This window comes from Melozone crissalis, unplaced genomic scaffold (genome assembly GCF_028551555.1).
Source record: "Melozone crissalis strain CALT ecotype California unplaced genomic scaffold, PUWL_Pcris_2 ptg000068l_1, whole genome shotgun sequence".
Taxonomy (NCBI): Eukaryota; Metazoa; Chordata; class Aves; order Passeriformes; family Passerellidae; genus Melozone; species Melozone crissalis.
In genome coordinates this window covers 6,337,177-6,352,669 of record NW_026535846.1, presented here as the reverse complement: position 1 = coordinate 6,352,669, position 15,493 = coordinate 6,337,177, and the positions used below count along the sequence as shown (strand labels likewise).

General features: G+C 45.3%; 1 protein-coding gene across 2 annotated transcripts in view; it reads right to left on the bottom strand.

Annotated features, from left to right (window-relative positions):
- DCX (doublecortin) overlaps window positions 1-15,493 on the bottom strand; it is a 74,600-nt gene that overhangs the window by 49,896 nt on the left and 9,211 nt on the right. For both annotated transcript variants that reach the window (XM_054289416.1, XM_054289417.1), the window contains exon 3: window positions 12,413-12,753. In XM_054289416.1, the coding sequence (XP_054145391.1) occupies window positions 12,413-12,753 (341 nt within the window). The remainder of the gene's footprint in view (window positions 1-12,412; window positions 12,754-15,493) is intronic.

Sequence of the window (15,493 nt, the reverse complement as noted above, 5' to 3'; positions counted from 1 at the left end):
TTGATACACTTCATTTACATGTAATCCTGCAGCCTGCCAGCAGTTGATAAGGTTCCTGATATCTGCACATTTGAGAAAGAGAAGTTTAGTTCATGATGGGCTAAAGCTGAGCTCCATGATGGAAGGCTGCTCTTAGGGTTTCACACTGATTTTTTGCTTGTCTGCAAATGCTTCTCAGCATTTCTCCCCAAATCATTTATCTGCCAAGATTAAAGTTCTTGACCAAGTTGAAATGGCTGCACTGGATTTTTGCTTTTTTTCCATTAGTAAAATATTTTATGAGTTCCTGTTAACACTGGGTGGTGGGGAGAAAAGTGAGGGGTGTATTTTTCTCTCCACTCCATTTATACTATCTGGTAGTTAAAAGGAGAGCAAAAGTTACAGAAGTGGCTGAGAGAAGCCACAAATGCTGAGTTAGTGGCTCTGCAGCACATCTGACTGAAGGATGGACAGGTCCATATCCATCAAAGCCAAGACATCTACAAGCACTGAATTTTACGTCCCTCATGTAAAGAGCAGGTCATTCCATGCAGTTTTGACAAAACCTTTCATTTGACAAAAACATTAATGAACCATTTCAAAGGTTCCACCACAGAATCATAGAGCAGTTTGTGTTAGAGGGGACCTTTAGATGGAATCTCATCCAAGCCCCCCTGCAATGAGCAGGAAACCTTTCTCTGTCCCAGGTTGCTCCAAGCCCTGTCCAACCTGGCCTTGAACATTTCCCGGGATCCAGGGGCAGTCACAGCTTCTCTGGGCACCCTGTAGGGCCTCAGCACCCTCATTGTAAAAACTTTCTTCATTTTATCTCATCTAAATCTACTCTCTTTTAGTTTAAAACCATCACACCTTGCCCCAGGCTAAAAATGTGCCCCCATGTTTATTCTAAATCCCCTTTATTTACAGAAAGGCTGCACCATGCCATGCAGAGGGATAAGATGTGTCACCTGGCTGTAGAAATTCAGGGTATTCCCCACCTGCAGAGCTACAGCTGGAGCTTCTCTCAGCATCTTTGCACAAGTGGAAACTTTGGGTCTCCAAAATAAGTGAACCTTCACAGCCAAATTCCCAGGTTCAAAGGCACAAAAATACAGCAAGACTGGGCAGCAGGGGTGATTCAGCACTCAGCACTCCAGAGAAAACAGGCTCTGACCATCTGTAACCCCCTTGCCGTCCCACCAAGCTCCAAAACCCAGCATGAACTTGAGTTCCCAAGCACCTGCAGGAGCCAGCCCAGCCTTCCTGGGTGCTTCAGAAGGTGGGAGCACAGCACAGCCACTGGGGCAGCTCTTTATTTCCTTCCATCCTCTGAGACACATCTGAGAATGTGGAGAGGTGAAGTGGAAAGATAAATGGAATGCAGCAATATTTTTAAAAGCAGCTCCTTTCTGTGTGAATTTTGAATGGGTACCATATGCTTTAGCATGCTGTTTTCATTCTCTTCTAAGATATTATTTACTAGCCTGCCTCAGCAAGGCGATCCTCTCTCCAGAATAGTTATTTTTAGTTTAAAAAGACAAATATAAGAGTAATTTCTACCAGTGCTGCTTTGAACTTACGAGCATCCATTACCCTGCCTGTTCATCTCAGTCTCCCAAATTTTTTATTACCACAGTCCTTTCATCATCTTCACCAAGTGCTCCCACCTCCAGATCACTTCAGAAGATAGTAAACACCGCTTGTTTATTGGTATTTTTTTTTACTCTGATAAGAAGTTATTTCTACCCTGGTTTCTTCTTCTAAACCTGTTTCAAATCTGTGATAACATTTTCACTTCTTATCACTACCTTTCTTCACAGGAGTCTTTCCTTCCTTATGAATTTTGAAGTCCAAATGTTTATTGGCTCTCCCCCATCCATGGTTTTATTATTTGATATTAATAGATCAGCAAGGTGAAAGGGGTTTTTGCATGTTGTAGCACATTTTTGCATAGGTTTTTTTTTTCTTCGCAATTTTGTCTTTCACTTGATTTATCCAGCACAGAAGCTGAATTTCCTGGTGTATTTTCACTGTCAGACAGGTACCAGACAGGAGAGCAGGTACCATTAGTCCCACTCTGCTCCTCTTCCTGCACTATTTTGGGCATGAGGGAGTGAGGAAGGGCACAAGAAGTGGCACAGCAATAACTTGAGGAAATGCTTCTTTCACAGAAGAGTGCACACACCAGGAGATGCTTTCCCAAACCTATTTCTGTTCCCTGCTCAGAGAACCTGAATAAAGACAGAAAAAACAACACCTGCAGCCAGAAACTGTTCTGCCAGGAGCACAGGGAGGTGCTTCAGGTGAGAGATTAGACTGCTCTGTCACAGCCAGGAACTGATGGCCATGGGCAGGGATGGATGGATGGATGGATGGATGGATGGATGGATGGATGGATGGATGGATGGATGGATGGATGGATGGATATCCACAGCCAGGGATGGATGCATATGGGCAGAAATTGATGCCCACAGGCAGGGATGGATATCCACAGGCAGGAATTGATGCCCACAGACTAGAATGGATGCTCACAGGCAGGAGTTGATGCCCACAGATGGAGATGGATGCCCATGGGCAGGGATTGATGCCCACAGCCAGGGATTGATGTCCACAGCCAGGGATGGATGCCCACAGCCAGGGATTGATGCCCACAACCAGGGATTGATGCCCATAGCCAGGAATTGATGCCCATGGGCAGGAATTGATGCCCACAGGCAGGGATGGATGCCCACAGGCAGGGATGTATGCCCACAACCAGGGATTGATGCCCACAGGCAGGGATGGATGCCCACAGGCAGGGATGGATACCCATGGGCAGGGATTGATATCCACAGCCAAGGATGGATGCCCACAGGCAGGGCTGGATGCCCACGGGCAGAAATTGACACCCACAGCCAGGAATTGATGCCCACAGCCACGGATGGATGCCCACTACCCCAGCAGTGGGCCCTGCAGCCCCAGGGCATGCAGCAGCAGCAGCAGATAAGCAGCAGGGAGCAGATGGTGAGGGCAGGGCAGGGCAGGGCAGGGCAGGGCAGGGAGGAAGGAGCCCCAGCCCTGCTCTCCCCGCCTGCCCCGCAGGCTCAGGGGCTGCATAATGATTCCTGGGGAGCCAATCAAAGCTCCTTGAGCTCATTGTCCTCCTGATAACAGAGCTCAGACCTGGAGCACTGGCAGGACTGACCTCTCATGCCAGCTCGGACTGGAGCAAAATCCCCTGGAAAAATCCTGCTAATTATTGGGGCATATTAGCTCATCTTCCTCATCGTCATAACTAAATCCCCCATCTGGGGAAAAAAAACGGAAAAAAGAAGCAGTAAAAGGTAGGATAGCACTAGCAGCCACTCTAGCTGAAAAATCCTTGTTCTGAGGTATTTTTTAAGATAAAAAATTACAAAAGTGCCATGAGCTAATACACATTAATTTCCTACTTATTTTAGATTACGTGGATAATTTAAAAACTAGTGATAACACTGAGGTTTGCATTTATGTCAAAGAATAATGTAAAAGTAAGCAAACATTTTCAAAGTGCAGTTAAAGACCACAGTGAGATGCCTTTGCTTTTGATTTATTAGGGTTAGGGAACAAAAAACAATAACACGGCTCGAGGATATCAGAGCACAAGAATTCCAGTCCCTGGGATTCTTTAACTACAGGAAGAGTTAGGATTGCTTAGACAGCAAATTGAGCTGCAGAGCTGTGTTGTACAACACTTAGTAAAATGTATTTATACAGATAAAAATATGTTTGCTCACACACACAGTGCTTGCAGTTAACCAGGGAACTAGAACTGGGTTTAATATTGTAGATTTTTATTAAATATCCGCTATATAACACCCAGCAAGGCCTGGCTGCACATTGACATGGAACAGGGTGTGCCTGTGGCTGGGAGCAGTGAATGCTCTGGTTATTAGCCCTGCTTATTCCCCCTATTCAGCCTGAGCAAATCTCCAGGAGCAGGCCTGCAGTTCCTGCTCTGTTTTAATCGATTTTCTGCAGCCTGAGGAGCACAGGGACAGCCCTGAGCTCTCACAGCTCCTCTCTGCACCTCCCCAAGTGTGTAGGGCTACCTTAACAAGCTAGGAGAAGCGTTGCAGACATCTTTTATGGAAAATCCTTTCCTTAGGATTGTTCCTCCTGAGAAGCTGAGAGGCCTCAGGAACAAAATGCAAACAATGGTTATCTGCTGCTGTGGAATGCAACAGGTGCATCTGTGATTGGTCCATCTTAGATGTTTATAATTAATGGCCAATCAAAGTGAGCTGGCTCGGACTCAGAGCCTGAGCCACAAACCTTTATTATCATTCTTTTCTATTCTATTCTTAGCAAGCCTTCTGATGAAACCTTTTCTTCTATTCTTTTAGTATAGTTTTAATGTAATATATATCATAAAAAATTAAATCAAGCCTCCTGAAACATGGAGTCAGATCCTCGTCTCTTCCCCAATCTGAAAACCCCTGTGAACACCGTCACAGAAAAGCTCCAGGGATTGCATCAAACTTGGATTTTTCCTCCTCAGTTCCTTTATGCAGATACATTTCTGCATGCCTTTTGTCACTCCCGGCAGAGCTGAGGGTGGATGGAGCTGCATTCTCTGCAGGTGAGCAAGGCTATCCCTGCTTCCCTTACTGAGCCATAAAAACACCTTTGTGGCCACTGGCACCGTGGCCAAAAGACAGGGTGAGGAGGGTTTTGAAAACCTCTCACACTCACAGAGCCCTTAATATTTAAGCTCCATCCAGATACAGGCAGTAGACACAAAAATGGATAATCTGGCTCAGCCCATGTGCAGTTTCAGAGGCAAGAGAGAAGGAAATGCTGTTGTGCTGGCTGACAGCTCTATCCCAGCCTTTCTCCCAGCCTCTGTTACCTGATTGTTTGCCTTTATTCACACCTAGAGCAGGCTTTTCCTAGAGAAAAGTGTGAACTGTCTCATAACTTGCCTGCCACTGAGTGAAAACAGCTTTTTGGTTGAAGGCCAGTAAGAACTGGTCTTTGGTTGAAGGCCGGGAAGGGAAGGGAAGGGAAGGGAAGGGAAGGGAAGGGAAGGGAAGGGAAGGGAAGGGAAGGGAAGGGAAGGGAAGCGAAGCGAAGAAATGGTTTCAGGCAGTCAAGAAAAAGAGGTGAACTCGCAAGAAGATGTGGAACGTGGCACCAACCACCAGGACATCCTCAAGGTGTGTCCCCCTGAGGGAATTCAGGGGTGTTTGCTCAATCTTTGAGCTACTGCAGGTAAGGAGAGGTGAGCAGAAATAATGTGTGATGCCACTCACAGCTCAACACTAAGGACCCTGGCACAGCAGAGTAAGCACTGAATTCTCAGAATTCTGCTTATTCTGTGAATTCAGAATAAGCAGGATATTTCCCCATTACAAACAAGGGAAATTCACATATTTGATCATTCCAAGTGATCAAAATAAGACATTTACAAGAATCCACACCCTTGCTCAGGATATGTAAATGTAACCTTCTCCCTCTCAGAGAAGGAGAGACTCTCATTCACATTGGTGGAATTGCTGCTGAAGCATCAAAAATGAAGCAGAAACTCAAGTTTCACATAATGACACAAACTCACAATGGAAAAAACAACAAGGCTTTCTTGGCCTGTCCACAGCTCCAGATATTCAGCCTTATTTCCCTTGCTCATTTTCAGCCCATGTATTCCAAGATAAACCCTCTGGCACTACAGTGAATAATCCTCTTCTCTCTTGGGATTCAGAGTGAAAAGGGAACGTGTCACTCTGTATGACAGAGAGAGCTGCTAAAATAAAGATGCTGCTGAGGATCGAATTTTGAGCACACGTCTCTTTGGGGGTGTGAATGGCACCAGGATGCAGAACCAGGGGCCAACACTCCCAGGTCACCAGGTCAGCTCTGACTGCATCTTTCAATAATTCTGACAGCCTGCCATCTGTGGCACGAGGAGCAGGTGTTCATGTGGAGCGTGGTCGGTGCATGGGTCTAAAATCAACCATTTCCAGCAAACAGCAGCTCTGGAGCCTGCTTGTGAACTGGGAGCTTCACTGCCTTGGGAGAAAATGGATTTACAGAGATTTTACCCCAGCCAGTGAGTACACAAAGCCCTGTGCATGGCAGGCAGGGGATGACACCTCCTCCAGAGCCTGAGAGTGAGGCAAAGCAATGGCAAAACACCCAGCAAAGTCTGCAAGATGATGTTGTCCTCCACTGTCTCCCCTTGCTCTACACACAGAATTATAGAGTGGTTTGGCTTGAAAAGGATCTTAAAGCTCATTAAGTGCCATCTGGGCACTGCCAGGGATGGGGCAGGCACAGCTTCTCTGGGCAGCCTGTGCCAGGGCCTCACCACCCTCACAGGGAAGAATTTTTTCTCCCCAATATCTAATTTAAATCTGCCCTCTGACAGTTTGAATCCATTTTCCCCTGTTTCCATCACTACCTGTCTTGAGGAGTGTTCATACACCACACCAGGGGCAACCAGCTAACAGGAGAACAGGTCTGATGGAGAGTTCAGCTGCTGGGATCAGCCTGTGCCAGCTTTAGGAAGCACAGGAATTAGGGTTCACAGTGCTCCAGACAGGCCCCTCTTCACCCAGATTCTGTGGCCCAGAGACCCAGGAGAAACAGAAATTAATAAGCATGAGGTTTCTAAATAACATCTCAGGAAGTCTTCTGAATATTTTATCCTAAGTACTTAGCTACACACTCATGGAAGCTGGGCTTGCTCATTCTGGTGCATGCTGAAATCCTTGTGGGATACCTGTGGACTAATTGGTTTTGTCTGTGTTAGTGTCTAGTCACTGCATGAATCAGGCAGTGCTGGAGCTGCAGCTTGCACTGAGAGCTCCCTGAAGAAGGAGAACTAGGCTGTGTTGTCTGGCTCTGTAAGTGGCTGGGTTCAGAAGTTCTCCAGCCCATACATTATTACTAATCCTCCCTGCATGACTCCCTGCTGCTGCAGAGCAGTGATCTCACGCGAGCGCCCCGAGCCAGAGCATCTGCAGCAGCCCTGGGGAGGAGAGAGCCTGGGTTTATCCCCATCCTGAGGGATTTGGGCAGGAATCCTGCCTGCTCAGCTCCTCTGCCCATCCTGAGGGATGTGGGCTGGGATCCTGCCTGCTCAGCTCCTCTGCCCAGCCAGACCTATACTCTTTATCAAAATGGGAGATTTGCACAGGGCCTGGTAAATCTCAGAAGAAGCTGAGAGAGGAAAGGGCTGAGGAGCAGATGCAAAGCAGATCTGGGTTTGTTGTTCCAGCTTTGTGAGGCAGGGAGGGAAGGTGGAACTCCCCTTAGCACTGGCTGTGCAGGAGCTTTACAGAAGGTGGGACACAGAACACACATCTCTCCTCTCCTCCTCTTCTCTCTGATTTCCTCTGAGGCTGAATTCCAGTGTCTCACTATTAGAGATGTAACACAACATGCACACACAGCTCTCTTAAGATAGTGAAGAGGGTGTTCAATCTCTGACTCCAGCATTTATAGATGTATAAAAATGACAGGGGATTGGAAGGTGACAGTGCCACCTCTCCAATGACACTGGACAAACTAACAGTCTATCAAATTTCTCCTCTTCTATAAAAGAATGCAAAACAATAAGTTATTTACATAGAGTGTGTGAGAAAGTTCGTTACAAGAATGTAAACATCAGAAAGTTTAAAAAAAATTTAAAAAACAGGACAACACCAGTGCATAAACTGAGTATTCTGGGGTCACTCCAAGGCAGCTCCTCAGCATCCTAAAAGGCAGCCAAGAACCCAGAGGGAGGAGTTGTTCTGACATCCTTCACCACAACATGTGCAATAGCACAAAGCAATTTGCTCACTTTGTAGCCCTGAACCTGGTGCCTCAGGGTGTGAGTTAACTCCTGCCAGGGCTCTGGAGGGAACAGGCTCCCTCTGATCTTCCAGCAGTGCAGATGTTATGGGCACAGCCACACAGGTGTCACCTCCTTCCTCAGCACCAATTACAGATTACAGCTCTCGGAGGCATTTTTCTATTTCAGCACAAACCTCATTCCATGTCTCATAGATACAATTTCATTAATACAATCAATACATCTACATTATCCTGGAAGAGTTTGGTCCACTGCTGTTATCAACACTTGATTGATTAATTTTTTACTGTTTTTTTTTTCCAAATACCAGCTTAAAATCAGGGCAGCAAGTCCAAAGTTTGGTTTCTCCAGTGCAACTTGTAGGGATGCCTTAGTGCAGTGAGATGCTTTATTATCAACTAATTTAGCAGATGCTAATCAACTTATCAACTAATCAACATCTCCTATTATCAGCTAATAGGAGATGCTTTATTATCAACTCATTTATTGAATTTGATCACAGTCCCAACCTTAAACTTGCTGTAAGCTTTGTCATCCTGCTTACCCCTCTGTGGCTGCTGCCCTTCCTCAGTGCAGGAAATCTAAAATGAAATGGCAACTTTTGCTTGGCCAGGAGAGGTGGGCTGGCCCCCAGGGCACTGGCATCAGCTTTGCAAACCCAGGATGGACTCCCCTCATCACCTGCCACTTGATATCCTTATCAAAGCTCAGGCTGCTAGAGGGGACCACTTTATTAAGACTGGAAATTCTATTGGGAGTGCAGTCACAAGTGCCCTGACATATGGAAATGGATGTAATTTCATCTGATGAGACAGCTAACACTCAGCTGGAGCAGCAGCACTGTGTCTGGGCAAGGCAACAGCCAACGAGCAGAGCATGGGAGACTTCTCCCCATGTTTGAAGATTTCAAAGGCCAGAGGAGATCACTGATGTTATCATGGCTAAACCCACAATCTGCTCCCTGCTTGTTGACCAGAATATCTCTATTTATGTGCAGCTGAAGTACACTAGCTCTCCCTGCTCTGAACAGCCCCTATTCTGCTTATCTTTTGGTGATGATAATTGTTGGGTCACACAATGGGGTGTTTAGTTAATTAAGGCATGGCAATAAAACAGCTGGAGAAAAAGAGGAAATTCCACACCACAAGAGTATATTTTGTAAATAAAGTACAAAAGTACATAAAGTATCTCTTGTACATAAAGTACAGCTGGACTGATGAATTTCAGACTGATGCCTGATGAATTTCAGAGTATCACCAAACTCAGCCAGTGACCTGGTGCTGACAGCAGCAAGGGGCTGACAGGGGTGCAGCAGCCTCCTGTGAACACCGACCCATTGCGCACCATGGTGAGGAGGGAGCTCAAGCATGAGCAGGACAGGAAATCCACACAACCTCTGCAAGGTCTAGCTCAGCCTACTGCATTCAAAACATCCCAATGCAACTCCATCCAGGGTCTCAAATTCTGCTTTCTAATTTGGCTTGTTAACGACGCGGGGCAGGAGCTGTCATCGTGTGTCTGTGAAGCAGCCAGGGCTCCCAGGAACCCAGACTTATTTGGGACATTGGGTAGAACTAGGAGCTTAAAAAAGGAGGAAGAATCTACCAAAATAGCTGTTTTCCAGCATGATCCACAGGCATGACCAAATTAAATCCTGGATGTGTGTATTTTAATTGTCTATATTTATATCTCAACACCAGAGCAGTTGTAGTCACAGAACCAAGTACTGAATTTGGCCCATTACAGCACCTGCTTAATGCACTGAATTCCCTTACCCACTCCATTTCCTGCACAGCCATGGAAGTTCCAATGTTAAATCTCTGTTGTGATCCCCTGTCACACTTATTTTTGGTCAACTATTTGAAAAACCTTTTGAGCTCAGGGGTGTGCATCCAGAGGTAATGCTTTGCTCCAGGGAGGGAAGGACCCTGAGTACAGACATCAGAAATATGTGCAAGTTAAATAAACTACTTAAACACAAGATGCTAATTTAGCAGCTTCAAGGGCCATATTTCTCCAGCCAACCCAAGACATAAAAAGACACAATTTCATTAAAATAACCTAACCCCACTGTTGTTCTGAGTGCTGCATTTATTCAAACACATCCCACCAGCTCTCAATTAGCTGCTTTGGCACTCCAACTGCAGCAGGTCTGTAATGCACAGAAATGTAATTATTCACACCACCCTGTCACTGCCACCACTGTCTGTACTTCTAAAGCATCTTGATTACTGCACTGATGAGCACTATGGAAATGCCTATAAATAAAATAATCATCTCCCCTCATTAAGTTCCAGCTCGTGGACTGAGGCAGGATGATTTCCCTTTGTACATTCCTTTTGTAAATTTTATCATTTCACAACAGAGGGAGCAACGTGCCTCTGATGGCACTCAAAGAGACAGACTGTCAGGATTCTTGTCAGTATTTCAGCTTTGAGCAGCTTGCATTTTTGCATGAATATTTCCTCCCGAAAATAAAGCGCTGTTTGTCAGAACCACGCATGCAGTAATCTCTTTCTAATGTCAGCATCAGACATGCAAAACCCCCTAATGTCATGTCAGGAGGTCAGATTTTATGGAGCAGTATGTCATGGAAACCCTAAGAGCCAGCATAACCTTCTAGCTCAGACTTCCACACTAAGAACACACATCTGTAATAAAGAACAAGCATTGAAGGAAACCTTCCACTAAAAAACAAAGCCTTGCTGAACCAGGTTTGCTCCTTAGGAAGCTTCAACAGCAAATGGTGCTGCAAACAAATACCAAACATCCCATTATTTCCAAATCACAGTCCCACTGTTTACAATAACTGCATTACTGGGTGTACATTTGCACACACAATCTCCCAGCAACATCTCCAACATGCAAATATCTGATTTCATAAAATGGTGAATTATAAAGCCAGAGAAACAAGTTAAATGTCATATCAGGGCTGATCCTGTCTTGCTCTACAGCCAGAGGTGGAAGGGAATCACCACTTGCCCCTGCAAACAGCTAAAAGGGGGAGAAGAGGGCGGGAGCATCCCTATTTCTGCACCTTCCAAAGCAACATCTCAGCCCCAAGATGCCAGCAGCTCTCAAAGAACTGAGGCCACTCACAGGTTCAGATTAAGATCCCCCTTCCCAGCTGGGAGAATAGCAGGAGCAGGGATCTGCTCTCAGGCTAGATCCAGCCATGGCAGCCTCTACAGAGCTGCTGTGACCCCAAGGGCATGGCCTGTGCCCAGGTGTGATCACCTCAGGGAGCACAGGTCAGTTGAGAACCTCCTTCCTCTTTCCCTGGTCTCTTCCAAGGTTTCCAGTGCACCTGTCCTGGTATCACTGCTCATTTCCAGCAGGTTTTTGTGTCTGTGGACAGGCACCCTCTCATGTTCAAACTGTGCATCTGAGGAAGGAAAAGGGAAAGCTTTGGCAGACAGATGGGATTTTTTGTGCATCTGAAGCTGGAACCAGACAGTAACTAATGTGCAGGATACAGGATGGGACAAAGCAAGAATCACAGAATGGTTTGGGTTGGAAGGGACCTTAAAGATCATTTAGTTCCAGCCCCCTGCCATGGGCAGGGACACCAGACTATCAGGTCAGAGTGACATGCTGCTCTCCCAGGAACTACACTGCACTCCTGGACTGTGCAAGACATTTAGGAACCTGCATTTGGGATGAACATTTTTATTTGTAAAATCTGCATTTCCTTGGGCAGAGTACTTGAATAATTTTCTTGAATAATTTTCTCCAGAGACAGGACAGAATTAATTTCATGCAAACCCATCAATCCCTAGAATAGCCAGCATCCAAACCCACACAAGAGATGTGCTGCCTGGCTCCAGAATCTGGACCAGGAAAAATAGCGACAAAAATAAGATCATTCCTCAATTACAATAAACAGAAATGTTAAATCAAGCTCAGAATCGTCCTTGAAGAATCTAACTCTTCCCAGCTCTAAAAATGATCCCTCACATTCCTTTAAGGCTTTTCATAGATACAGCAATACGAAATGGCTCGTTGCTGTGTAGCTGCTAACAAGAGACAGATGTTTCCTTCAGTTCCAGCAACATGTAGACATGAAGCACATTTTGATGACCTGCTAAATATTTCTGACTCTTTCTGCACGTTACCTCCTCGTGCACTTAGTCAAGGAAATGCTCCCCAGTTCCACACTTTTCCTGCTCACTCTGGAGCTGGCCAGAAGAGCATGCTTGGATCAATCGCTTTGTCTTAGCAAGCCTTCACCAGAGGGCAAGGAAAGTCAAGCAACACGTTTTCTCTGAGTGGAGCCAAAGCTGGAGAGCTCGTCCAGTGAGTCCAGAGCCAGAGCAGCTGGAGGCTGTGAGCCCAAGCCCCCCTGTTATTTATTTAGCTGGCCCAGAGGACACGCACCGCACGCCGGCGTGCAGGGCGAGCATCTGCTCCACCCAGACCCACGGCTACATTCTTTACTTGGTATTAATATCAGGGAAAATTTAGTAACCTAACCACTGGCATGAGAAGCCATACTTCTAAGGCAACAGATGGCAGCAATCATCTCAGCTTAATTTTAGCCTTCAAGAATTGCTCTGAGTCAGCAAAGCCGCACGACAAGAAGAACAAAAAGACGTAACATCTGTAAAAACCTCCTACCTGCTTCCCATCCAAGGTGTAGAGCTTTTTGACCACCCCTGTCTCCAGCTTGATAGCTTCAGTGATGTCAGTGAGGACCTGCTCGAAGGAGTGGGCTGTCTTCTTGTTGAGGAGCACACGCACGGCCTTGCGCGGCTTGACCCCGCTGCGGATGATGGTCACCAGCTTGGGGCGCACGAAATCCTTGTTCTCCTTGGCCTGGGCACTGTTGCTGCTGGCCAGGGACTGAGGTGCTTTCTGGTTGGCAGAGGTCTTCACGTTGACAGACCAGTTGGGGTTGACGTTCTTGGTGTACTCCACCTTCTTGAAGAAGTTGTCGGACGAGCAGACATAACTCTCGCCTTGAGGGAGAAACGAGATTCTGCAGTAAGCGTCAGCTCTGTGCTCTTCCCCCATAAATCATGCACATCATTGATAATTGTTCCCATTAGCACTCCCACGACAGCTTGTTCTTAAAACATTCTGCCTTGTTTTAATGCTATATTTATGGTTATTTTAAATATTGCTGGTATTTCCACAAAATAAGCTTGTCAGCCATCAGCAAATACATAAAATCACGTGAACCAGGGGTTGAGAGAGGTTGAGTTATAAAGGTATTTAGGTACTTGAAGATGCATCTAAGCCTTCCAAGAGCTTCAAAACACCAAATTAATTTGATCACCTTGATTATTTTATAAATTTGCCAGTTTTCCCTTTATCTTTACAGACCTAGATGCTACTTCAGTGTGTCATTCCCTGCCAAGAGGACATCAACATTCATCCACAAAGTGCCTTCTGCATCATGCCTGAAGAATAATCAAAATCTTGTCCTGAACAGTCTCCACTAAAAGCAGCCTTGATAAATCTAGCAGGCATAACAAATATGCACTATTGGAGCATCAGTGGTTTATTAGGGAACAGACCTAGTGGCAGCTGAGATTAAACATTGCACCAAATACCACTTCTTGATTTACATGGCTGATACCAACCAAAAATACATTAAATCTGAATTTAGACATGGCAGAGAAGAGTTACAGGGTCTTTTTAGTAATTCCCAAAAAGCCCTTCCCTATCCCACCCAAAATTAGTTTCAGGCTTTGTCTGTAATTTACAGGATCCTATCTATCCAAGGTTTTAAAAGCACCTTAAAGGATTTGTAGGAGCTTCTTTTGGGCCTGCAAATCTGATGGATGCTGCAAGAGTTATTACTAGAATGAGACTGTAAACCAGTATCCCTAAGGGAATGTAGCTGTCTGGTCTGAAATGACTCAGGCTGCACTGAAAAAAAGTCACTCACTGCTGGAGGAAGAAGCTTTCATCTCGCCATTAGATAAAGTTTTAATAGGAACTGAAGGTACGACCTGTAGGATTTTAGAGTCTCTTCTGGTGTTTTCTTTGTCTGATCTTACAGAATTAAGTGTATCTTTGTCTGATCTTACAGAATTAAGTTTTTCATGTACTACAATATGTTTGAAATCAAAATACAGATTTAACTATTTTGAAAGACAATTTTTTAAAAAAAGAATCTCCTTCTTTACCAAAAACAGATTGGCTGCATTTCCTTGTCTGTCCCTGACTGCAAACTCCAAGGCTCATCTTTGAAAAGCCTATCCTACAGCCAAGTCTGGCTTCCGACCCAGGGATCTCTAGGACAGGATTTGACATCCAGTTGGCAAAATAGGGATTTCCAAACATCCCACTGATTTTCACATGGCCCAGGCAGGTAACAAGCCCAGGATAAAGTTCATATTGGAGCTCCTTCAGCTGACTAAACTGCACTTCTGATGGAGGCACTAGAACCCATGGTGAGACCACAACAGATACACAAAAACCAGATTTGAACAGGCTTATGACAGCACTATGTGTATTTCTGTCCCTATTATTGACCAGGTGTGATGCCCCAAGCAGTCATAGAAAAGATGCAGGATTCTCACTTATTTCAACCCCACCTTTGTACCCACTTTGCCACCGTGATGCCCACTTGTGGTGTTTGCATCACCAACTGCAGCTCTTCTCCATATGTATAAAAATGACCAAAATCCTTGATCAACAGGAAGCAGATATTCCATTTCCCCTTTTAAAGATGGAATACAAATACAGAAGAGAGCTGACAAGGTTTGTGATGAACACTCAGTTGAGCATTTTTTGTCTGGGTATACCCCAAACCAACAATAATCCCACCAGCAGGTTCTGTTGGCCTGAACAAACAGTAAAAATCTCTATTTGCTGACAGCAACACCCCTCAATAAACCAACCCTGCAGCCCTGCCCATAGCTGGAGCTCCTTAATCCCCAACATTTTGTGAATCTGACTCAATAAAAACTCAAATATACCCTCCAGAGTACCACGCATTATACAAAACTCCCTCTGGGGATATCCTTTTCCAGAAGCTTTGAATACTTCAGATCTCTCTGATTAATAAGTGATAAGTTGTGGTTTATTCATCTGCTTCAGCCAAGGAACACCTGGTGCAGAGCAGGCCCAGGCTTCTCTCCAGTTTCACGACTGGGAGAAGGGCAGCAAAGAGTCTGGAATGCTCCCAGGAATTAACCATCCTAAGAACATGAGCCCTGCCAAGCCCATAATCCCCGGGCAGCAGAGCCCTCCTAAGTGTGCTCAGCAGAACTGTGCATTATCCTCTGAGAAAAGGGATTTCTCTGTTTAAATGCAGCACTAAGAATTAGTGATTTGAGTGCTGCTGTCACCCCAGCTTCCCTGTGCCAGCTCCTGACCTCACATTCACCTCTGCTTCCCCATCTGAAAAACAGAAGTAAACCATCAACCACTGGAGTGTGGCAAGGCTTGGCTTTCATCTGCATTTGACCTTCATCTGTATTACTTTCACAGTGAAAGAAAGTGCACATTTGCACTGTATTCTGTAGATACCTGAGGTTCTGGAGCATATTTTTACAAATAAGTTGGGTATTTTAAAATAAGCAGAAGAGATTCTTGATGTGTCTGGTACAGTACCATTACTCTTAGTTCCAGCTGAGTCCTTTTGAGCTGCTCACAGCTGTAAAACACCTATTGGTGTATAATTGTAAAACACATATTTGCCATTTGTGGATTTACACCACTGTACACCAAAGGGAACAGTGGCAT